General features: G+C 41.7%; 1 protein-coding gene across 1 annotated transcript in view; it reads right to left on the bottom strand.

Moving 5' to 3' along the window:
- Window positions 1–25000, bottom strand: part of ZEB2 (zinc finger E-box binding homeobox 2) — a 104939-nt gene that overhangs the window by 2523 nt on the left and 77416 nt on the right. The window contains exons 3-8 of the mRNA XM_052674579.1: window positions 22713–22784; window positions 16286–16474; window positions 15439–15653; window positions 12861–12969; window positions 10013–11982; window positions 7249–7429 (exon numbers count right to left, since the gene is read on the bottom strand). Coding sequence (XP_052530539.1) covers window positions 7249–7429; window positions 10013–11982; window positions 12861–12969; window positions 15439–15653; window positions 16286–16474; window positions 22713–22784 — 2736 coding nt within the window. The remainder of the gene's footprint in view (window positions 1–7248; window positions 7430–10012; window positions 11983–12860; window positions 12970–15438; window positions 15654–16285; window positions 16475–22712; window positions 22785–25000) is intronic.

Here is a 25000-nt window from a genome sequence, read left to right as displayed (position 1 = left end):
TCAGCATGATGCCACACGACAAAACTCAGCAAAGCATGATGCAACCGTGAGATATCCAGACATAACATATGGTGCAAAGATTGGAATTAGTGAAGACCAACCACCAAACTTAGATTGCAGAAGGCAAAAAATAAAGTCAAACATCAGTACTTTCAGCCAGATTTTTTTTTTATTTTCAAAATGTCAATTTATAATCTCAGTGTCACTCAACTGCGCGCTCCAGGGCGGTGCAGCTATGCAAACAAGATACAACGCCAGTTGGTCAGTTCTTTATTTTGTGCTACTTTTACATGTATAAAAACATAGTATTCAGTGTCTGAGATGCAGAGCCTTACGTTGCGTGTCTTGTTAGAGCCAATCTCTAGAAAGTTACCAGTGAAGTGGCCTGACTCCTCTGGGATATTTATCATACTTAGCCAATGTGGCATGTGACCAGAACAGGAATAAACTTCACACAAGAGCCCTCCCATCCTATCAGACGTACAAGTGTGGTGTTTTCTTAATTCTCATAAGAAGCCAGAGCAGGGAGAGAGAGCGAGAAGGGAATTGTGACTGGATGCTTGGCCAGAGGAACGCATTTCCAGCCATGCAAGAGGAGGTGTGACGGTGAAGTAGGGTGGGCAGTCAGCAAGAGGCTTCCAGCCAAGATCTGAGGGCTGGGCAGACAGCAGGCCATCATTGGCCGAGAAGGAAATCCAGCAGGAAGTAGAAACGTGTCTCCAGAATACTGAAGGATCTTGACTTCCAGGATAACCCCTTTATGAGTTGGATATGCTTGCATTCACTACTGGGACTTCAGAGCAGAAACAATAAAATAATCTTACTTCCATGGCAAAGTTGTGAAGAATGAATAGCAGGGAATATGTTAATTTGTACCCGATCTAGTCACAGCTACCCTCAGGTCCCACTGTGAAAGTTCACATTTAATAAGGTGTGATTAACGGATGCTTGAGGAAGCCAAAAATTGTACGTTCTGAAATGAAGGGGAGATCTGGCAGAAGGGAAAATACAGGAGAAACCACAGATAGAAAAACCTAAGTGACAGGGAAAGTGGTGGATGCCTGGAAATTGGGACTTAAACTACATTTCTTTGTACGAGACTTTCCTGTGTTTGCATACATGCAGATTTTCTTGGGTTTTAGTTCCCCCCTCCAAACCCTCCCCTTTTCAGCAAAATAAAAAATTCACACTCTCTATACTGAGTTACTGAAGTACTGCTTTTGTGATCTGTTTCCTAACATGCACTTCTGCCAGTGTTACCTGCTGGTCACAAGACAGGTCTGGACCTTGAGCTATACATGATTCTGGCTTTGCACTGAACCCAGGGCCAGGAGCAGCTGTCCTGTTATTCTGAGTACCACCTTTGTTCCAACAGGGAAATCCCAGCCTGAGCTTAGGAGACTTTAGCACCATCAAGTCAGTTACTCAAATTAGCTTAAAATCCCAAAGCAGCCTTGATCTAAGCGCTCTCTGAAGACCAGTGCTGCCAGGAGAAAGCCCCGGTTGCAGTGGGAGCTCTTCCACTTCTCCTCAATGCCACTCTTGCTCCATTACTTCAGATTTCCTTTTAGAATCACACTCTTCTCAGCCCACATTTCTCCACCTTCACCCTTCCTTCCAACCAGTCATCCAGCACTTTCCCCAAATGGAAGCCTGCTTCTCAAGCACCATCCAGTGAGGCCATGTGCTCATCCCTCTTTCCTTGCCTGCTTTCCCCACTCTTTGCACATGATTCTACGATGTTCACCAAGGACTGCACTCCTGATATTGCTACCTAGGACTTCCCTGGCATGGGTAATCATCTATATTTTACAAATTAATTCAGAAGACAGAAGATTAAAATAGCTCATGTTTTCAGGTTAACTAATATTGTCCCTAAAAAGGCTATATTAGAACTATTTAGTCTACCACATCCGTATTAAGAACTGTCTAGTTTTGATTTGAAGGAACATGACAGCTTGAGCAAAGTTCTTTGTTCAGACAACACACAACATACCTTAGCAGTGCACAGCATGCAGCTGTTACAACACTAATTGAAATATGTTTTTAAATGTATCACGTTTCTGAACGTTTGCAGAAGAAATTTTTTCCCATGTGCAAAACACAGTATTTCAGCCATTTAGAAGTACCTAATCCCTACAGTGCGTTAGTAGGCCATAAAATAAAGCTGCAGTAAGGTGGTTTACACTAGGGATGGAGAGAGGTCTAGGTTGTAGGCAGACAGGGAGAAGCATCCCATTGCAGGTGGATGGGGACATTGTAGGCACTCTCTGCTGCACCCAACAAGAGTGCCATCATTCGGCACCAAAACAACAGTGGAATAGAGATGGGTTCAAAAAGAAGCAGATTTGGTCATCCCTCCCTAAAAGTTTTGCTCAGTCCCATCTGAGGTGACCTATGTCTTCCATAAGGGATGGAGCCAAGGAGAGTGTTATCCAAGGCAGTTTGCAGGAGGGCTCATGAAACACTTCTATGTCATCAGGTGGATGTCTGATGTAACACACCACATTTTGCAGTGAAACCAGGTGATAAATCCGCTTCTAATACCTAAAGGAAATGTTTGGATTTTTTTTGCATTTTCCCATCTGCAAAAAGAGATTCCCAGGGAGGCCCATGCTCAGGTTACAGAGGGGAAATTACAACCAATCGCTTCTCAAAGTCTCTAAAATTACATATCTCTTAAAGTAAAGCAAATAAATATATAAATAATCTCTAACAATAAGTAGCTCTCAACCTTACTGGGCTAAAAGCATGTGACTGAAAGGCTACACATTTCCCATTTGCAGTGGTGTAAAAGTCATAAAGCATCAGATCATAAACTGTCACCAGCCCCAGACTAAATATCACCAATCCTTTGCCTAAAGCAAATGGGTATTTTTGCTATGGGAGGGGGCTCATCGAAATCTCACTCTTTGGAGGGAAGAAGGAAACATTTTTGTGACAGCTTGTTTTTATTTTTTAAAGGCGGTTCTTTGAAGCTGCTTGGGGGTTTGGATGTTAGATGTGGTCCCAGTGGAGCTGGATTAGCGTCCAGAGCACAGCGAAGTGGTCAAAGGTACAAGATAAAGGCAATTTATATATAATTGCTCAAGCTGCACCTGTTCTATTTTGAATAGGAGACTTTGTCTACAGAAGAAATTTCACAAGCTCTGAATATATCCCTTTTTTTTTCTTTCTTTCTTTATTTGAGTGTAAAATGGGAAAATCTAAACTTGTATCAGAGTAAAGCAAGAAAAAATAACCTTTAAATAGCATGTAAATTTTTTATGAATTAAGCTCTAAATAAAGAAAACTCCTGAGCTGGGAATTCAAAATACTAGCCAGAGAGAGCTGATTTGCTACCAGGCTCAAGAACAATATTTAGTTTACAGAATCAATCTGGAAATAAAACTAGTGCTTGCATCAGCATGAAAGCTACAAAAATAAAAAAGAGGTCTTAATAAAATATACAGTGGAAAAGGAAAGGATGAAAGCACTCGCACAGCTATGAGGCCCTCAACAGCCCACACAAGTAATAAAATAGAATATGATGTAATATAGAACAACAATGAAAGGATTTAAAATTTCTAGGTAGGATTCTGAAAAACCATTTCCAGGTTTTGTTGTGGAGCAGGCAGGCTGCAAGTTCCCTTGTGAAGTGCCGATGAAGCCTTTGCCGGGGTACAGAGACATGGGTGTGAGGATGCAGAACAAATGCTAACCTTTGCCTTGCTCCTGAGTCAGCTTTCCCCAGACAGAGCAGACTGGCTTGCTCTCCAGAAGTCAGGATATTTCTGCACATGGAGGTGCTGCATGCTGTTTGCTCTCCTGCTCGTTTACCCACTGCAGCAGCAAAGTGTCTTGAACTTTGTGCTAAGCAGCTTGCAGAAATCTGAGATTACACACATGCAAATGAAGGAGTATCTGCTCAACTGATTTCAGCATGACCAAAGTTAGGATGGGTTCATGAGGCTCCACAGGAAAATAATTTGAGCACCAATTTCCTGTGCTGCCTACCATGGCCTACACCCTAATTACAGCAGTGCATCATCTGGTTCTAACGAAATAGGATCTTGTGAATCTCAAACTCTAAAATGGACACATAACTTCTCTTTAAATTACATGGCATCCCAAAATTAACTTGGCAGAGTTTGGTCCCGCAGCAAGCACTGGCCTCTACACTAAAATTCAAATCAACCAGAACCGATGCAATTCACTCGTTGCAGTGACTCAATAAATTTTCCTTCTCCACATGAAGTTAGAAGCTATTACAGAACACTGCTAATACTGCATAAATTACAAATTATGGATTGCAAAATTTGGACCCCATTTTCCACTGTGCTCAAGCTGTGGCAGGCACAGCGTACAGAGGTGATCATGGAGAGCTCCTTGATCTGTGGCCACATGGTCCTATTAGAAGCTCTTGGGCTGATGAAGCACTGCCAAATCCTTACCCTTCTTCTTGCCCTGGCAGGGAAACTCAGCACACTCTACCACAGCACCTACAGTATCCCCAGTTTTGTCCTTTACAATAGTCAGTTAGCACATAATTTAGGCAGCATATTTAGTTTTGCAAGTCAACGTTTCTTTTCAACCTAAAGAATTTATCTGAGGTAAATCTTGAGGGGCTGCATGGCAGGATTGCGTGCCTCCACTCCTCTAACACCAGCATGGGTTACAGTGGGTATGTAGAGAATAAAAATGGCCAAAAACAGAAATCTGATTGCTCACATACAAGAATATATATATACATACACAGATTCTTAACGTAGGAAAAAGGACATCATGATAAACAACCCACTGCTTGTGCTTCTCCAGGAAAGACAGGAAGGGCTCCAATTTCTCCTCAAATATGGTTTTAATGAAGTAACAATGGATCGCGATCAGCTGGTCAGAAAACAGAACGCACTCGGAAGAAAAGCTTTGTCACATTTCTAAGCTCCAAAAAGTTGACTGAAAAATCTGAGCCTCTTCTCACAGTGACCCCAAACACAGAAGATGATATCACTTTCAGTGTGGTTCCTTCCAGTGAATGTGGACGGCAGCTTTGCACGCTATTAAAGAACTCACAAGCTTTTTCAAAATGATCAAGTTAATTTGAAATCCACTTAAGATTCATGCTAAACCATTAGCAAAAGTCCCAGTACCGTGTGCTTCCTGAAGGCTGTGAATGAGTTATGGAGGCTAGCCCAGCCAAGGTCTTCAGAGCTCCCAACCACCTCTACCTAATGCTAGGATGATGTGTGGAGCCTCCAGAAAGGCAAATGCATCCTTAATAATACTTCACACTTTACACAGCGAGTTCCATTGGAGGATTTCAGCCTGCGTGAATGAAGAATTACAACACCTCAGAGAGCTAGGCTGGTATCATTTCCCTCTGCTTTAAAGATAGACAAAGGTGAGAGAAAAATGAAGCAATTTGCTGAAATTCACAGAGGAAGTCTGTGGCAAGGCAGACGAGAACTCAGATCTCTCAGGCTGTGCTTTTGCCACAGGACCATCCTTCCTGTCTCTAAATGCCACCCTAGAGCTTGGTAACGTGCTGTAGTTCAAACACATTAAATGTGACACCATATACATGTTCTGGATCATACGGCTGAGCCCCATCAAACTGTCAGACGTTCAGTCAAGAAGCCGAAAGGGACAGAAAGAAGAGGGAAAAGAGTCCCCAAATCAGAGCTGTGGGATGTTTTTCAAGGCAGTAGGTTCCTGTGGTTGTTAAGGACCAGAACATATTTTTGCTTTTACAAATGCAGTTTAGTTTGCAAATCAAGGTGATTGCACACATTTCAGCTTGTCAAATTTTCAGCCTTTCAACCATATGTCTGTCGACCTTATGGACTACCAACTTTATAGGATTGTGCCATATGTCCAGATCCCAACATATATGAAGGCCAGTTTTAACATAAGAGCTTTACGGTAGTAGTGTAGTACACCATAATGCTTGCAGATGGCTGTAATAAAATCATTCAGGAGAGGAAAGGTGCAGGAACGTAAAGCCTTCAAAGCTTCTTCTACTGAATAAACAATTTGATCTGAATAATGTGGTGGGAAGCACATTCCACCAACGAACTAGCTAATCTAGTCCAAAACTTTGCTTTTAATTCTCTTTCCTAATCTCACATGTATTTTAACTTCCTTTTTTTTTTATTTTCCTGTATGGGATTAGCCTAAAATTTGGAAGAAAAGTATGAGAAGGAAAAATAACAAAGCAAAGAATTTTTTTAAAGGCACAGCCCACTTTTGAACTGTGAATTTTTCATATGTGAAATGCCAAATGGTTTTGCACAGCCTGGAAGATGTATTAATAGAGAGGTATAAGGTTTTTACCGTCACATAGTGAGATTGAAGGATGATGTGACTTGCTTCATTTCCTGAAGTGGGACTCAGCTTTCAAAGTTAAGGAAAGTTTCCTCCTGAGTAAGCTCTTTCTAACTTGGAGTTTGGTTTATGTCCTGCTGCACAATAACTCACGTGATAACTCACATTCCCTTTGTCCAACATAACTTGATATCTCTATTATTTGGGGAGCTCCGATCCTGTTCTCGCCCCACAGAAACATGCTGAGGAAGGGAGCGCTGTCTGCAAGGAGGACCACAGCCAGCATAGGTGTGATGGCAGTTCTTTCTCAACCCAAAATATTTCCTAAGCTGACAATCCTCAGTGAGCCTTGGCAAGCTTTCTTTAACTAGACAAATTCAGTTCCCACTTGGGAAGGACGGAAACCTTCCCCAAGCATTAAGTGAGAAGTGAAAAAGCGAAATGCAACCTGCCTCCTCTGCTGGCACGCAAAGTCACAGTGAGAGCCTCTGCGACCTGCTTGCTGTCAGATAGCTGGGCCAGCATGAGCCCTCACACTGCTAACATCGGTGGGAGTTTTTCTACTGCATTAAATAGCACAGTCTCATCACGTCTAAGAAACAAGGAATTTGATGTCACTGTTCCTTCCCCTGCCAGACTTGTGTTAACCAAGCTATGCTTCTTTCTGAGCACTTTTTTCCGTGTGTGTGACAGTGTGAGACCTCACCCTGCAAGACACTGAGAGCCATGATGGCCACTGCATCCACAGCTAGCCAGATTCACCCCAAAGTCTGCAGATGCACAATCGTGTAATTCAACAGTCCTGTCACCATGCTAAAAAGAAATAAATGTCGAGCTAAGAAAAAGACATCACACCTTGCCTGCTGAAAACCACAGCTTATGCCAATCCATGCACTGAAGCCATCAAATGCAGAGAGAGGCGTTAACACACGACACAGCCACGCATACCTGTGTGCTCATATTTGTGTCGCAGCAGGGAACTGCTCTTCTGGAATGTCTTGTCACATAAGTCACACGCATACATGCCACTTTCCGTCTTCTTGATCTTCTTTCGGGACAGACAGGAGTCGGAGTCTGTCATGTCATCGAGGCCGGACATGTAGTCTGGGGTTCCATCAAGCAAGTCTCCCTGTGAGAGGACAACCATCAGTGACACCCATGTCCACAGCCCACTCAGCAAAAGCTAAAATAGTGCCTGGGGCTGCTTATGGTCTGTCTGAGCTCAGGAACCCGCTGTGGTAATGAAACTCTAGCTGATGGAAACGATAGAGGTCATAAGGAGCCTCAAACACCTCTCTCTTGAATCAGCTTCCAAAACTTTCTGTCTCTGAGCACTCTGTAACAATAGGATTTGCACAAGCAAAAAATGTTCGTCATATGGGTACTAAATATTTTCAGAGAGTGGAAAATGCAAAGGGGAGGCTCTTCATGGACAATAAAAGTTATTGTGACTACCCAGGGGTGAGTGTAAGCAACAGCTGAGTGATCATTCCTCTCCAAACACTGAAACTTGGAGATATTCTGTATCTGTAGAAAGGGTCTAATTGAATTTTATATTTAGGTACAAATGTTTTTATTATGCAATCCATTTAAATGTATGTCTCCCCACTAAAGGCCTCAAGCTATATTTTTATATTTAATTTTGTAATTTGAAATAGGGAATATTAATAACACTTTTTTATCAATGTTCTATCTATGTTAAAACAGCCTTCAGCATTAAGCAATAATGAAAGTGGATCAGTAAATTATTAAATTTCTTGATATTTATTTTGTCTTGATCCAAAGAGAGTGCAAACTTGCATGATAACATACATTTCCATTTGCTATCACACAGTTCAGTTTTCTTAGACTAGGTTTGCACTAATTAATATTAGAGAAGATTAAATAGGCTTAAATACATTTACAAAGAGGGCAGATGTACTGTAAATTGGAATAGTGGAACAGCTGTTATGGAGGTGCAGTGCTATTTATGCTCCTATTGTGCAAAGAGGGATTGCAGCCTGTAATGTAAAACCATACCTGATTTTCACATCTGAAACTATAAAACATTTACTAGTCAGTAAAATTACTAATGGACCGTAATAGGACATAGGGGAACATGCACATATGTAAAAGAAAATTATTAATCTATAATCAGTTAATTTCATTTAACTAAATTCTGTACATTATATCTGAATGCACCCAGAAAAAAAAAGGTTGAAAAATAGGTGATTTTCTGTAGGGCAGCTCTTTGCTATGGGCATGCAAGCAGCCAAATCCTTTACTACTCATGTATGGATCACTTGAGAAAAGAATTAAAGGCTCTACTCAGACAAGAAGTTCTGCCCCACAGTACATGTCCAGAGAAAGATTTTGCCTGCTCCGGTGGCCAAGAAGGCCAATGGCATCACGGCTTGTATCAGCAAGAGGTGATCGTCCCTCTGTGCTTGGGGCTGGTATGGACAAACCTCAAGTTCTGTGTTCAGTTTCGGGCCCCCTGCCACAAGAAAGACATCAAGGCCCTGGAGTGTGTTTGGAGAAGGGCAGTGGAGCTGGGAAGGGTCTGGAGAACAAGTCTTATGGGGATCACCTGAGAGAGCTGGGATTGTTCAGCCTGGAGAAAAGGAGGCTCACAGGAGACCTCATTATTCTCTCCAATGTCCTGGAAGGAGGCTACAGTGAGGTGGGTATCTGCCTCTGCTCCCAGGAGACAGCCATAGGATGAGACGGAGTGGCCCTCAGTTACACTGGGGAAGTTCAGGTTGGATATTAGGAAACATTTCTTCTCTGAAAGAAGAGTGGTGCACTGGCACAGGCTGCCCAGGCAGGTGGTGGAGTCACCATCCCTGGAGGTGTTCAGGACTTGTGGAGATGTGGCACTGAGGGATGTGGTCAGTGGGCATGGTGGGATGGGTTGAGGTGGGACTGGGTGATCCTAAAGGGCTTTTCTAACCTTAATGATTCCTTGATTAAGGCTCCTAACTGCTACCTCTCCAAATAATTTCAGTTAATCTGTGGGGTTTTTTGTTTGTTTGTTTGTTTTTGCTGAAGCTTTTCCAGATGGCTGGAAACAGCAGTGGGTGGGCTGAAGGAAGGGGCTCTAGTGAGGAAACACATCAATATGTCTCATTCACAAAGAGATTCAAGAGAAGACAGAAAGCCTTGTGCACAGCCGGCAAATAATCCCCCAAAAAACGTGGAGTAAGAAACCTCCAAACTTTCAGTGAGCTAAATTTGTGAGGATGCTATATGGACCTCTGCTCACAGGGCTACAGCTCTGTGTCCAGATATGGGGGTGATCCCAAAAGGTCTCTTGCAGATCTTTTTCCCCATGGATGAAATTCACTTATGCTCACCGTGAGGGAAGTCCTGCAGAGAGTATTTCATCAGAAGTTGTTTGTTTTTTGTCTGTGGGATGGGATTTTTCACGGACATTGTGATTTAGATATGGTTCTAACAAGGAATAACTGTTACAGCTGTAACCTTTTAACAAATTAAAGCTTTATATCTATTCAAAGGTATTGGTACTGCTTCTGAAACCAAGTGGAAGTTTGGTGATTTCAATTTATTTTCCCACTCCGCTGCATTTTCACAAGTTCAGACTAAAATCAATTGTGCTAATTTTGCTGGCAATACTCAATATAACTTTGGGCTTTTTTTTCCTTCTGCAGGAGCACATATCACAACGTACTAAATTTTAGCCTTTCAAAAGATATTGTTCACAACAGTTTACCTGAAATCCTTGTTTCCGCTGGTACTTTCTCCTTTGCTGCATATCAGCAAAAGTAGCTGCTCCAGTTGGGTAAGTGTAGGCCATATGTGGTAGGAAGCTCATCTGATCTAGTCCTGGGTATGGTCGCAGCCCAGGAATACTGGTCTGGACTGGTGGCATAAAAGTGGCTGGGGGAAATGCGCTCTGTGGTGGAAGTGTTGTGTATAATGGTTTGGCACTGAATGGGTTCATACCAAATACTGGGTTAGTGCTTTTATCCAGATTATTTGAATTAGAAAACTCCTTCTTGATAAAAGTCAAGTTCAGAGGCTCATCTGAGTTTTCAGATGATGAAGAAACACTGTTGTGTTCTAAATTTACACTATTAGATTTCGTTTTGTTCTTTGTGGCTATAATACTTTTGGGTTCCTTCATTTGTTTTGGTAAAGACAAGTCCAAAGGCTCAGCCTGAAGCTCCTCAGAAGAGAAACTGTTTGGAGTGTAAGAACTACTATGGGAGTTTTTAGAAGATGTGGAAGAAAGATTTAAAGGAGAAGGAGTATTGCTCCTAGAGTGGTCCAATTTATCAACTGGTTTCATATTGGTAAAATGAGGAGGTTTTGTTAGCCTGAGAGGAGTATCACAATTAGTAACACTGTTATGGAGTTCAGCTATAGATGGTGAAGTTATAGAGTCCACAGGCTTTATTGGAGATCTGGCTGACAAAGAGTCTTTAGTGGGAGTGTTGTTGGTGGCAGCCAGCGCCACCTTGGCACTGGTCCTTTCCAGTGATGGTGACCTGGAACTTGAGTACTGGTAGACTTTTCTTTGTTCAAACCATTCCTTCACGAATTCCTGAGGAAGGCCAACAGCAATGGAAATTTTCAGTAGTTCATCAGAATTGGGTTCCATATTCATAGCATAATATGCTTTAAGTACAGACATGTGGTCCTTGTATGGGTTGATGGGGCTAGTCATTCCTTTCTCAGAAAGTACTGATGACAGCAAGAGGGTTTGCTTATCAAACACTCCAGGTTTGTTGGGAACCATGTTCTCATGAGGCTGAAGGACTGCCTTGATCTCTTCGTTCATTTTACACAGGTAACGCTCATGCTGATGCAACGGAATGGGACCAGGAAAGCTTTCCTTACAGAACTGGCATGAAAATGGAGTGGACACATTATGGTTCTCTATCATCTTATCTTCAGTTACCAGGTCTATTAGGGTTCGCAGCTTCTCTTTTTTAATGTTATTGAGCTGTCTCCTCGAGTCTGTGGTTAAGCTCTGGAGGCAAGCTTTGGCTTCATTGACTTTCTCTAACGTATAGTCAATAATACTTTTAGTGGCACCATTATGACTTACTACTGGAAGACCCACGGGGGGAATATTGGGGGAGGTAACTCCTTGTTCCTCTGCTTGAGGGCATGAATCCTTCATATGATAAACCTTCAACTTGGAGATCTCTTCAGCTTTGCAGTCCATTTTCTGCCTGGAAACTGTGTTGTCCACAATCTGCAGGACCTTCTGCACCTCACTTAAATTACTGCCTACTGCAGGAAAGCCAAGTAACGGTGCTTCCATCCCTACACCTAAGTGCTGCATCGGACTTTGAGCAGAAGTGTGAACTCCTAAGGGGCTGGTTGCTCCAAGTCCACCATTCATAAAAGGACTAGTTGCACTAAACCCATGTGAGGCCATAAGAACCTTATATTCATTGAAATCTAGTGGTTCTGTTTTAATTTTCAGTAGGCCTGTTTGTTCAGACATACTAAGTGGTTTGCCATTCTCCAGCTTGTTTCTCAGCTGTGTAATGGCTGAATTAGTAGGAGAAGAAGATACAGAGTTAGGAGAAGAACCCGTCTTGATATTGTTTCTCATTCTGCCATTTACAGAGATTAAACCGATACACTTCTTGCTGCTGATGTGCGAACTGTAGGAGCCAGAATGCGAGAAACGTTTCTTGCAGTTTGGACACTCATATGGTTTTTCACCTAAAATGACAATTAAAACCAAATGTTAATTACCGTTGTTGCTGCTATACTTGCAAGTGATTGCATCTGATACCAAGCCGATCATCTGTATACCCACTAATTTCCACAGTGAGGAAAATATCTGTTCTCTGCATACAGCCATGTACCACCACTGCTTTCCCCTCTTCTTCACAGGTCTGGAGGTCAGTTTGGAACCGCAGTCTCCAGCCTGGCAGTAGGTGCCAAGGTGTGAGCTTGGCTCCAGACAGACTGTTGCAGTCAAAGGTAAGTGCCCTGTGGTTAACACAGTCAAATCAAATCCAGACTGTTCAAATTTGATTTGTTTTGTCTTTTTTTTTTTTTTTTTTTCCCTTCAGAAAGGAATTGAGTTGCACTGAAATTGAGCACATTGTGAGAAACTGAGTCCTGATGTTACAATCACATCTGCAGAGGTGGGGATTGGTGGCTGGGCAGAGCCCGGTTGCATTTCAGGTCTGTCAAGCAGAAGAACCAAAATGCACAGTTCATTCAATATAAGGTGTTTTGCACTTGCTGCTTATCTGAGAATAAGAGTTGTCTTTGACTGCTGGGAACTTGTTGTTAAGAAAAATACAATGGACTCTTCAGGATCTGACTGAATAGAAACGAGTGAATGGTTCTGAACTCAAAGTGCCGAACAAACAATGTAATATTATTTACAAGAAGCTTTACTATTTCCAAATCTTTCAGCAGGACCCTGGTATTAACAGCATGATAAATGAGGATAGCTCAGATATCATTTATGAAATACCTTGGTAACTCCAAGAAGCCAGAAGCAGAACTGTAAATTTTAAGCAGTCTTTAAAACTCAGCTAATTAAACAAAATGCAAATGAGCACACCAGCACCTCCGCTACTTACCACTGTGAATTCGCAGGTGTTCCTTCAGATGGTGTTTATATTTGAAGGCCTTGCCACACTCAGTGCATTTGAACTTGCGATTGCCTGCTCCTTGGGTCAGCATTTGGTGCTGGGAGAAAAAAAAAAAAAGACACCGATGTGAATTTTATGCAAGAGAAACCATGAATTTCTAACTTAAAAACAAAAACAAAATTAATGTGGCTCTGAATTTATCAAGCAGACCAAAAGGTCTGCGTGTACATTTATTTGTCTCATCAGTGCTGCAATAAAAATCAAAATGTTGGCAGTAAACCGAAACAAATGAGAACGTACTTTCACATGAGCATTCGATATTTGTTTTAGAATTATTTCCTAAGTCTCTCATCAGAAATGTGTTGCTTTAAGGTATCTTACAATGAGAGAAACTGTTTTATAAGAAGATTTGTGGTTCTTAATATTCCTAGCAGATCCTGAACATGTGGGGCTCTGCTTGTTTAAAAATTCTGTTTACTGCGTGCATAGAGAAGACAGAAACACTGCTGTTAGTGGCATTTTGTATAAGATTTAATTCATTATCAAGCAGAAGAGACTGTCTTCGGCATGAGCTGCTGCTGGAAATATTTTTTAAATCACAGACGCCTGCTACCTTCCGTGCCATGCTGTCCCCAGCACTGTTTGGAGGGGTGAGGGCAGGTGGGAAGTTAAGAGCGTCGTAAAGATACAACCAAAGGCAGCTGAGCTTTTTGCGCCGTTTGCACTTTGAATTTGGGGGGGAAAAATAATAATAATAGTAATAATAACGCAGCCATCCGCTCTGGATGCTCAAGGTAGGAGGTCAGCCTTTTGCAGGCAGCGACGACACAAAAGCCCATTGCAAGAGAAGGAGGGGGAAAAGGGGGGGGGAGGGAGGGAGAATTAAAAAAAAAAGGCAGCGCCGAAACGGTATGACAACTGCGAGGGTGTGCTGCCTCTTCCCACATTCCTGGCGAGACAGATGGTGTTACATGGGACACAGGGAGGTTTGTTCAAACAGCAGCAACCTTCAAAGATCAAGCAGAGCCCAGCCCGCCGCGCGCCATTGAGGGACCCGCGCTCATATGTTGCTGAGTTGCATAAACAAACAGCAACAGCTGTTTTGTCTCCCCCCATCGCCCTCCGAGGACTACTATAAACTTTAGTTGTGCCACTGTTAATATGATACAATCATTTTAATTTACTAATTGTAAATGCCATGAGCAAATGAGGGGACTTTTCAACACCAAAGCTACCATTCATAATGCGCCAGCACAAGCACACTCTTGCATGTGAAATTTCAGGCGGTTACGTCGGATAAATGTTGAGGCTTTTTTTTTTTTCCCTTGGTGTTTTGAATGATACAAAGCAAAAAGAGGGGGAAAAAAAAAACAACCAAAAACTTGCAGTAGATCAGGTTAGAAAAAATGCATATGTGAAAATGTGTATGCCTACCAGAAAAGCCATGGAAAGGAAAGAATACAAGAAACCACTCCAGAATCTTTTATATTGATTTAAGATCAAGAAAAAGATACAGTTCTCTTAAAAATGCTAATTACAAAATTGGGTGATTAGAAGATGTGTGTTTGCATAACCGAATTTACCTTATGCTGAGAAAAACCTACCATGAGATATAGCTGATCATGATTTGCAGCTTTTAAAGGAAACAAATGCGGCATAAAGCCTTTATAATTTGACACAATGCACACACATCTATTTATTTAAGTTTTAAACATGCCATTTGAGTTTCCATTACAGCCCTCCACAACACCTCACAGGAGAAGTAACTCTCCTGTGAGGCTGGGAGCAGTTTTCCTTGTGGCACAGAGAGTTCTGTGGCACAGATCTATTGACAGTCTGGTTAGGAGCACTGAGGAAGCTCAGTCACCTGTTTGAGACACACAGCATTTCCTTAAATGCAGCCCTGATATAATATTACATGCATCACATTGAGGGGAAGCTGCTTTGATTTATTGCAGATATGCTGCTAGGATCCACCAGCGATAGATAGTGTGTGCATGTGTTAGTGGCACAATCATCACAAATGATAGCCTCCGTGTATGGGAGGAAGAGTTATTCTGAAAATGCACAATTATATTTAACAAACGATTATATCACACGCAAATAATTTTGCGTGATTGAAAAGGCAACTCAAAAAGTAATGAAAAAATATCGGTGGATCTTTTAGTATGGCTTTAAGCTTTAAGCTCCTATTTGCAAAACTGCAAAGTAAAACTAGGTGAAAAATGGAATTAAAATTGCTGAGATGTTTAATAATGTATAATTAAAATGCTACCGTTTCATTCACTTTTTGAGGAACATAAAAACGAAACTAAAGTCAAGTTAAAGTGCAAATAAAATTTCTAAATTAGAAATTAACACACTCATTCGATCGTGAACATAAGACTATTAAATCATATTAGAAGAGACCATCAAAAAATCATTTAGACCTCAATTAAAGCTATTACCATTAAAAGATCTGCATCTTCAAAATGCCATGAAAAATTAATAATGATTGCCAATCAAAGCAATATCGTTTCTCTAAGGGGTTATTACAGAAAGAAATCACTTAAAGCCAGCCCCCCACCTGATCTGTCCCTGGCTTGTGTGTCACCATATGCCGCTCAAGCTGGGTGCGGTAGGCAAACGTGTAGCTACAGAGAGGGCACGAGAAGTTCTCCTCGTTCTTCTCGTGGCGGTACTTGATGTGCTCCTTGAGGGACGTCAGGCGCTTGTAGCCCCGGTCGCAGTAGGGGCAGGTCAGCAGTTGGGCGAAGGCATCTGGAGTTCCAGGTGGCAGGTCTGCGCCCCGGGACGGGGGGAGAGAGGCAGGCCAAAAGGTCAGCGAGGCAATGGCAGCTAATGGGCTTACTGCCCAGGCCGGTATGAGAGGAATCGCTGCAATCTGCTGCCCAACACGGATGGTGCTTCCAAACAGCCGCCAACCGCACCGCAAGGCCTGCAGTGCCTCGGGGACAGAGCCCACGTGCAAATGGGGACAGACCCCGCAAGGAAGTGGGGACAGGTCCCGCTCCTCAATCACAGCCCAGATCTGCTTTGCCACTGAGCAAATCCTTCTTAGGGGCTCTTTCCCCAGTATTAAGCAAAGAATCACAGAGCTATGGGCCATCAACCCCGTATTATTTTGTGTTAAAACTCAATACTTCCCAAACTCGCAACCAGAGTGGCAGCGGTCCTTCCCTTGAAAGTGAGCTTTAAATCAAGCTCTTCAGTTCGTCCGCAAAATAATACGAATTTGCTGACTAAAACATCACAATACACTAAAATTACAGCCCCAATCTTTGCTCATGAAATTCCATGCCGCTGCAGCTGTTCTTCAATTTTTAAGGTAAACACCCAGGCATGTAGTGCATTTATAATTGCAACAGCTGCAAGAGGTCAGGATACTGGCTAAAAATGAATTACAGCCTCACCGTTTTCTTCTTGCCCATTGGCCTCTGGAGTGCCAAGGCGAGACAGTTCCTCGGGGGCTTCGGGGTAAATAATGGCTGTGTCGCTGCGCTGCAGGTACTCTGCTATGCTGACTGCATGCCCATCTCCTTCCTCCAGTTTCCTTTTGGCAAAATATTCCTCAAAGTCCGACGTGCAATTTGCATTCTTAACTAAAATGAGAGAAGGGGAAAAGAAGAGGTTGTGAGTGCATCCTGCCTGAGCACAGCCGGAGTTGGAGTTGCAAGGCTGGATCCTTGCTCTCATCAGTTGTGCCCCAGCTCCCAATAAAATTAATACCGGCTTTCCACCGGCTGGGATGGAAGTAAGGCTGGGTGGTTAAATTAACAGCCACACAGACTCTAAGGGCAGCACAAGAAGTTTATGAGGTCTCGGCAATGCAGGTAGCACTTCATCTAGGCAATTTCTGGGAGGCTCCTGGGGGATTCACAATTAACAGGCCCTCAAATCCTCCCAACCCTGGCAAACTCAGCTTCATGACAGTTCCTGCTGCAGAGACAATATTTACAGATGGCAAAGACCACAAGCATCCTCCACGCAAGGTTCTGCCTCTGCACACCAAGGTGGGCAAGCAAAGAGAGCAGTGATGCTGAAAGCTCTCAGCATTCTTCCTCATGTGTTTTTTTTTTGTTTTTTTTTTTTTTCTTGGAATATTAATTTCTGGGTAATTAACAGTGGGACAGTAGGTTGTTTTAAAAAACATGCTGCTACAAAGGTAGATTTTCACAAATGGATCCATATGTTTTAGACAGAATTGGTATACTGAGCCTAAAACCACTCTTACAATCTGTACAAGAGTTTTCCATAATAGTAAACCCAATTTTTTATCGTCCGTGCAATGTCCATGAAACGTAATATATTCCCAACCACAAAACATCCTGTTTCCAAAAATATGCTGTTCTTGTCCATGTATGAATGCTGCATACAGGAAAGAATTTAAGAACTCTGGGACACTACAGGCACATACTGCCATGATTACAACAGAAAATAAAAGAACTGATCTTTTTCTTCCCTTTGATTTCTTTTATTAACAAGCTCTGGAAAACAGTTGGTGGCAGGGAATTTCAGATACCTGTTTTTAACTGACTGTAAAGGAGAAGAATGGCATGACTGAGTACATTTTTAAAGTATTTATGCTTAGGTGAAATAAGAAAATGAGACAAAGCTGTGAACTATACTACAGTAAACGCAGAAGTAAAATATTAAATGACTTGATTCTGCCCTCACTTATGCCAGGGACCAATATGGAGGAAATCAAAAGGGTTATATCAAAAAGAAAAAAGAATTGGGCCCTAGAAAGTTACTGATTTGTTGCCTCTGGAAATGGAACCCTTAGCATCTGGAAACAAGGAATGCTTTGCCTCAGTGTCCTACAAAAATGCAAGGTGATAGTTGCAGTCATACCAAGATGTGGCCCTGACTGTGGCACAAGTGGAAATCTGAAAGAGCCCGATTTGCAGAGCTGATCTTGCTGTCATTGATAAGAGTAGATACTCAGCTATGCAAACCTCATCCCTTTAGCCGATCAGATCAAATCCTCCGGCTGAGACAAATATGCCCTATTTGTCATATGGGCAGAGCAGCTTCTCAAACGCTCTGCAGCATTTTAGTGACAGCGACCAAATGGCTTAGTTCACAGGACCCCATTTGTGGAAGAAAACTTCTGTTCCTATCACAGTTTTATAAGGTACCGGTACAAGGACCAGTTCTCCTCCCCTAGTCCTTCTGTAGCTCTTATTTGTTATCATTTATGATTAGCATGAGAAATGGTATCTTCTTTTTTTCTCCCCTAAAGTAATCAACTTCTAGAGAAGGGAAGTGTGAGTACGGAGGGCCAGATCTACCTTGCCTCCATTTTGTTGCTGACAGAGAAATGTAACAAAATGGTGGTAGCTGAAGTGCACCTCGTGCACAGGAGTGTCAGATCATGTTTTTGGCTTTGTTTTTGTCAGGGAGAAAAAAAAAAAAAGAAAAGAAAAGAAAGAAAGACAAAAGCTGAGATATTGCTCTTTATGTCAGAAACCCCACTTCTTACAAATCCCTTACTATGCCTAAATTCTGCAACTGTTGTAACACCACCTAGACCAGTGCTACCTCATCTTTGTTTCTCTTGGCTCAGCACTTGGTCCCAAAAGAAGAAGCTTATTTCTTGCCCAATTTAAGCAAATGCTACCTGTGGAGCAGAGAAAGAGAGTTTTCTTCCAGAGAAGATATATGGAAGCAGAAAGAAGACAGGATGGAAGAACGCCCCATGACTTCTTCCAGGCAGTCTGCAATGTTTCTGGAGCTTGCAACTAGGTTTACAGGGAAGGAATTCAAGGCTTGACTTAGTACTGGGAGCTTCAGCCCCACACTCAGCCTCAAAGATCTTCCTTCCCAGTCTCCTAGTCTCCCTGGAGGATGCTGCAATATTACTCGCCTAGGTTTCCTAATTCTCTGGATTATTTAGCTCCCATGTCTGTGCATGCAACCCAGGAACTAAAGCAAATGTTTATGTCTACATTATAACCTCCCCAAAAACAAGGGGATTTAGTAGAAAAGCTGACAGATCCTTAACTGAAACAATACAACCAGTGCTGCAACACTGCAGATTAGTGTAAATAGCAAAAGGTGAACGTGTGTCTGGTGTCTCACTAGCTACGCTGCTGTCAGTTCAGACATTACTGGAAGCTCACCCAGTGTTACTCAAAAGGCTCATCTGATAACCATTAGGCCTCTTTCTAAAATTCTGGGGGAAAGGCTTGCTTCCCCCTGCCCTAATTTGTTTTCCATGCATAAAGTCATGTTCCCAGATTCCTCATGGACTGACACTGCAAACACGTTGCACATCCCCTCCTGCGAGTCAAGAATTTCAGTGAGATCTGCACTGGGTGACCTCACCCAATAAGTCTTTTCTTAATTAATTATTGGAGCCTGGAGAACAGAGATGTTTTCAGCTCCAAAGGCTGATGTGGCCGTGTCACATAAAAATAAAATGCATTAAGGAAAGCTATCTTTGGAGGTATTTAGGACCTTTCGAGATAAAGCGAGCGAGAGGTTCGAGGAGCTTTGGAGACCAGTTATTTTGTGTGGGAACTCATCCTGTGAGATGGTGATAGCTGCCCTTAATCGCAAACAAAGCTAATAAAACCACAGCCTTCATTAGCCAGGAAGTGAGAGGCCCCCATTGGTACACACAGATTACAGTCTGAAAACGGCCTGTCCTCCAACCTGCCAAGTTTTACTTCTGTTTCCTCCCAACCAAGGGTTTTTTGTTGTTTTTTTTTTTTTTCCTTCTTTAAATTATATTAATATCTTTATTTGAAGCTTGTTAGATGCTAGTAATCGAAGCTGGGAATTTCTTTGCTTACAGAGAATACGTCAGTCTATTTCCTTAAAGCATCACAGTTATAAAAACCATAACAGGTACAGTAAAGTAAGTCAAATAAATTTATAGAATGGCTTGGGTTGGAATGGACATCAAGGATCATCAACTTCCAGATCACTAATTAAAAATGACCTAGACCAAACATCATTTTGCCAAGTTATCATTTCAGAAATACCCCCAAGTATTTACAAATTAATCTAGAATGTCCAAAACCTAAGCATTTTAACTGTAATGGTCACTTTTTCACTATAAAGCTTCTGCAGCTCATTCTAAAAATGCAGCTGATTAATGTGTAGATAGCAAGGTTTCTTTAAGTACCCCTAAGAAGTTGCCATCCTGACAAAAGCAGAATAATTTACTAATGGAGACTTTCCTTTTAGTTTCTTTCTCTGCTAATGACATTGTGCAACGAATTTGATACTATAAGTACACCACAGGTATTGGGTGAACCTACAGCAACTTTGTAGTTGAAGGTATGTGAATGAGGCTGAAAGTTTATTTCCTATTTCTGCTCTCAGCCCAGGTGGTGGAACTTTATGAGATAACATGCTCCAGCGTCAGGAGGGGAGAAAGTTGCATTAAACAAGAGGGACCACCTTGATCCAAAAGAGCCAATGTTCATCTGAAGGAAGCCCCCAGTGGCTTTTATGGGCACTGGGAAATCCTGGACACCAGTGGCCAGGAGTTACCTGTTGAACTTGTTTAGTTGGACCCAGTCTCTGCCCCTTCTCAGCTGCTTTATTAAATATCTGCTTTAAATCCCCCTACTTCCTGCAGGGAAAAATTGTGCCAGACACAAAAGACAGGCCCAAAGTCTGTAGTGTGACTGAAGAAGAAAACTTTGACCATTCCCCAGGCTAGTCAGGAAGGATGACCAATTTCCTCCTCAAAGGATGGTTGGGGCACCTCACCTTTGCCACATGGCATACTTTGCAAGAAGGATGCTGCAACTCCTAACAGTCACCTGGCATCTCTCACTCAAAGTGAAAATGCTGGCAAAGACACTCTGTTTATCAGATGATGTCATATGACTAAATAATCTGGCACTGCTCGTAAGACACTACAGAGACTGACAGCATTATAGAAATATGTTCGACCCAAGGTACCCAGACACCAGTCACTACTGAGAGAGGTGGCTCTGAATGCCTCAGTTGACAAAAGATGCAAATGGAGCACCAGCAAGAGCATCGGGCAACTCTGTAGGGTAATTTGAGCAAGCCACCCATTGCTGCAAATAGTTTGATTAAAAAGGGGACTAGGACTTCTGCACATTTGGGGTAGGTCTGCTTCAGGTGGAAGGAACTTCTGCATATTAAATGCAGAGCGCCTAGAACGCTCTTGGAAAAACCAGGTGCACCAGGGTGGGCAAGGGGAAGCAGACCAGGCAGGATGACCTGACCCTATGTGGAGCTGCACTAGCTGGCTTTGGCCCCAGCAGGATGCTGTGAGGCCAAGGTCAAACAAACAGAAGAAGCCATCACATTCTGGGAGGGTAGGGGCAAAGAGGACACAACATTTTCCCCTTTGAGCAGACCACATCGCAAGTAAGAAAGAGTCAAGGCCTGTTATGGTAAGGAAAATATGTGCAAAGGAAGTCACACAGCCTGACAGGGGACCTCAAAGGATCTGGTGATGGTTAATTCAGATAAGCATCAAGTCTTATTTCTGAACCAGACATCTTTTAAAGTCCTGTTTCTTCAACTGCTAAGTACAATTTGTCACTTTATTAACATCCCTTGGCACAGAAGTCTTTCCACGTGTGTATTCAGCTCTGTATGGCAACATCGTTAAGTATGTAAGTATCAGTAAACTGTGCCTGGGTGCCACTCTTCTTTCATGCACAATAAATACAATAGATGAAAAAAAAAATGGTGACATGGTTTTACTTTCCTATTATTTTCCCCCACAAGAATTATAAAGTAAATGTTTTGTGTTACTTAATAAGAGCATTGGGATTTTATGTGGGTGTTACCAACATTAGGAAAGTGTGAGTAATAAAACCTTTGCAATGCTTAGGTACCACCTTTTACAGTAATGTTTCTAGAGGGCATTACCTATGAAATAAATCTCATTGTGGAATGCATAGAAATTTGCTTATATTAGAAAACAGTCTACTTTGAACCGTGTCAACCAGGCAACCAGGCCTATCTGCAACATCTCAAACTGCAACTCAGAAAAAATGCGAAGGAAAGGCTGGGTGATGTATGGAATTCAGCTGTGCTGAGGATAGAAGAGGGCCTTGTGGCCTTTTCAAAGAACGTGGTAAACCCCTGAATTCATTTGGATTAAAAAATAGTAACAGAAACCTTTTGCTGTTTTGCTCAGCTACAGGAAAAAAAGGGATGGCTCGGAGATGATGCCTGTTAAATAGCTCTGTCCCCTTTCTTGTTCCACAAAATGTATTGATTTCTAAGAAGAGGGGAAAGAAAGAGATGTGGGAAAAAAAAAAAAAGAAAAGAAAAAAAGAAAAAAAGAAAAAAAAAGATTAGCCAGAAACATAATAATCTCATAAATATGCATTTAAAGTGTGTGTGTCTGTATATCTATGTAAGTGGTTTATGTGTATCTCTCTGAAAAGATGCTTTCTGTCTCTGAAGTAGCTTACTTTGTGCACCATGTGAATCTGGGGTTGCCAGGACGAGAGCACCCCATCCTCATTACCAAGCTCTTTGTACAGTCTCTCTCATTAAAAGCTTCCTACATCCTGGTCCAGCTACTTGAAACTGTCCTGTGCTCAGCCTCGCTGTGGAAACATCTCCTCATGATGCTGGTAACTACTAGCTTACAAGGATGCAGTTAAAACATGTTAGGGGCTGAAACACTGCAGGGCATGGGAGAGGCAGCAAGGACTATCACTACTATCAAATTGCAAAAAATAAACTGAAAGTAGGAGAATTATGTAAATGTTTCCCAGCTGTTAAAGTGCAACCAGGAAAAATTGTTTTGACACTACTTCTCTTCATGCACAGCTAATTTTCAACAATTCAGAATAGAAGGGATGTTCATGTAACATGGCATCTTACCTGTACCATTGTTTCCAGTGGTCTGAATTGCGGCTTCAGGCCCCATAGTGTCATAATCTTCCTTCATTTCTTCTGTGAAATAAGCATGCACACTTTTTAGCATTTGCACATTACAGAGCTGCCCACAAAGCTAGCAAGCACAGTGCAGGAATGGGGAAGATTTGTCTAAAGGAAGCAGAGAAAAGGGCTGTTGTGGCCCTCTATACAATGGCTTTGTTCTGGCAACTGAATGAATTCAGCAGCGCTGGACAGACAAGAACTTATTTACTTTAAACATTACAGCAAGTGGTGGAAAACAGAACTATTTGATCCGAGTAAATGAAGGGCTTTTCCCAATATCAAATCTAATAAGCAGCCTGGTGATAAAAAGGGTCGGTTTGGGGTTTTTTGTATTTAAAAGAAATAATCAGTTAACAGACACTGTGAGATCTGCACCTGGAAGAAATAGCAAACACAAAAGGAAGACAGAAGAAGATCTAATATCTCTATTTCTATTTAGCGCCACACAGATCCTGTCACTGCCATTGGAAGCAAAGCATTTATTGATACCAAGTGGCACAGAAATGTAAGGAATTTTCAACGGTGGGCAGCTCTTCCCTGCCCGTACAATTTGGTTGTGACTTCCGTGCACTCTCCGTGCACTGACAAACTCTGCCTTTATGGCCATAAACTGGGTTAATTCACATGCAAATTGACACAAAACCTGCAGAATTACTTGCTATGTATTTATATTGTGGTTCAGTTTGGTTTCCATGAAACTGAAGTTTTCAGAGCACAGTTTATAGGAGGTTGGATGCACCTTCATGGCTGCTTATTGCGGAGATGCTTCAGCCTGCCTTGGTGTGCCTGTCAGACTTGGTTTCTTGCTGCTAATTTGTTAGTTCTTGTGCAACAGGTATTCACAAATACAGCCTGGTCAAGGTTTAACCCTCTGAAGGATTTTCACAGGCCAAAATAAATATACAGAACATCACTTTCTCACCTTTTCAACTTCTCCCAAATGCTATACTTTCTTTGAGGACATATACAAACATACAATCTCTCTCTTTTTTTTTTTTTTCTTTTTTTTTTTTAAGTGAGAAAATTGAGTATTGGAGATTTGAGTGAAGAATCTGCTTTAATCTTCCATTTAGCTGCACTTGTAAGAAATGAAATGTCAAAAGGCCCCCAGAAATGGTTTGGCAAAAGCCAAAAAGAAAAAGAAAAAAAAAGAAAAAAAAAGAAAAAAAGAAAAAGGAGAGAGAATTTCCCAGAAAGGAGCACAAATCGATGGTGATTCAGGAAGATGGATGCAGGTTAGCCAATCCAGTGATAGACCAGCATGAAGATCAAAGCAAGCTATTAAAATTTTATCAATACACAAAGCGTTAAAATCCGTATTACTCTTTCTTGTGAGAAAGATTTTGATGAGGACAGAAACTGGCCCGGTATTAATCCATTTCCATGACGATTATTTGACTAAAGATAGGCAAAATAACATCAACAGGGTACATTCTCAGTTCATTCCTAAATTTGTAATCTTGTAGTATTCTTCAGATGTCACATTCTACAAGTAATTAGTTGGTAGAATAACAGGTTCTAATTGTATCATTCTAATCAAAACTAAAGCACAGAATGACTTAATTCAGAGCTTTGCAACCACCATACAATGCTGTGGTATAAATATACATGTTTATGGCTTTGAAGCTTAAAAAAAAGGAAAAAAAAGAAAGCTCTTAAGTTAAAATATGCAGGTACAAACAGATGCTAAATTTGTACAAAAGCATAGAATATGCAGACCAGATGAAAAATATTTGTTTAAACTGTACAGCAGACAAGCCAGCCTTGATTCTTTTCCCAGATCTGGCATTCTGCCTCTCTACGGATCATTTTCACGGGGATATCTTGCGTCCAAAACATTTAGGAGTTCAATATGTATTAATAAAACGTTGTCAATTATGATAATTGATCTGCTGGGCTATAGTCTCGCATCTGATATTTTTATTGCAGCCTCTCAGAAATTTCAATCGAGGCGCAGTATTTCTGAGAAGTTCAGTGTGAGGTATAAATATAGTTATTGTGATTTTCTTCCTTGATCATCTCATGTGATTTCTGGTATCAAGGAGTCACAAGTATCAGAAGTTTTCCATCTGAGGGCACATCTACCCAGCCAGTCAGCAAGGGGAAAACAGTTAGCAGCCCTTTTTTTTTTTTTTTTTTTTTGCATAATAGTGGTAATGTTCAAGATTTCTGCTGCACTTCCTTCCTCATTGTCATTTTCTTCTATGGTAAAGAGAAGTTACAGCACC

This window comes from Tympanuchus pallidicinctus, unplaced genomic scaffold, assembly GCF_026119805.1.
Source record: "Tympanuchus pallidicinctus isolate F22 unplaced genomic scaffold, pur_lepc_1.0 scaffold15, whole genome shotgun sequence".
NCBI classification, from domain to species: domain Eukaryota; kingdom Metazoa; phylum Chordata; class Aves; order Galliformes; family Phasianidae; genus Tympanuchus; species Tympanuchus pallidicinctus.
Note: the sequence above shows the minus strand (reverse complement) of the source record. Positions and strands in the feature narration are given on the sequence as shown.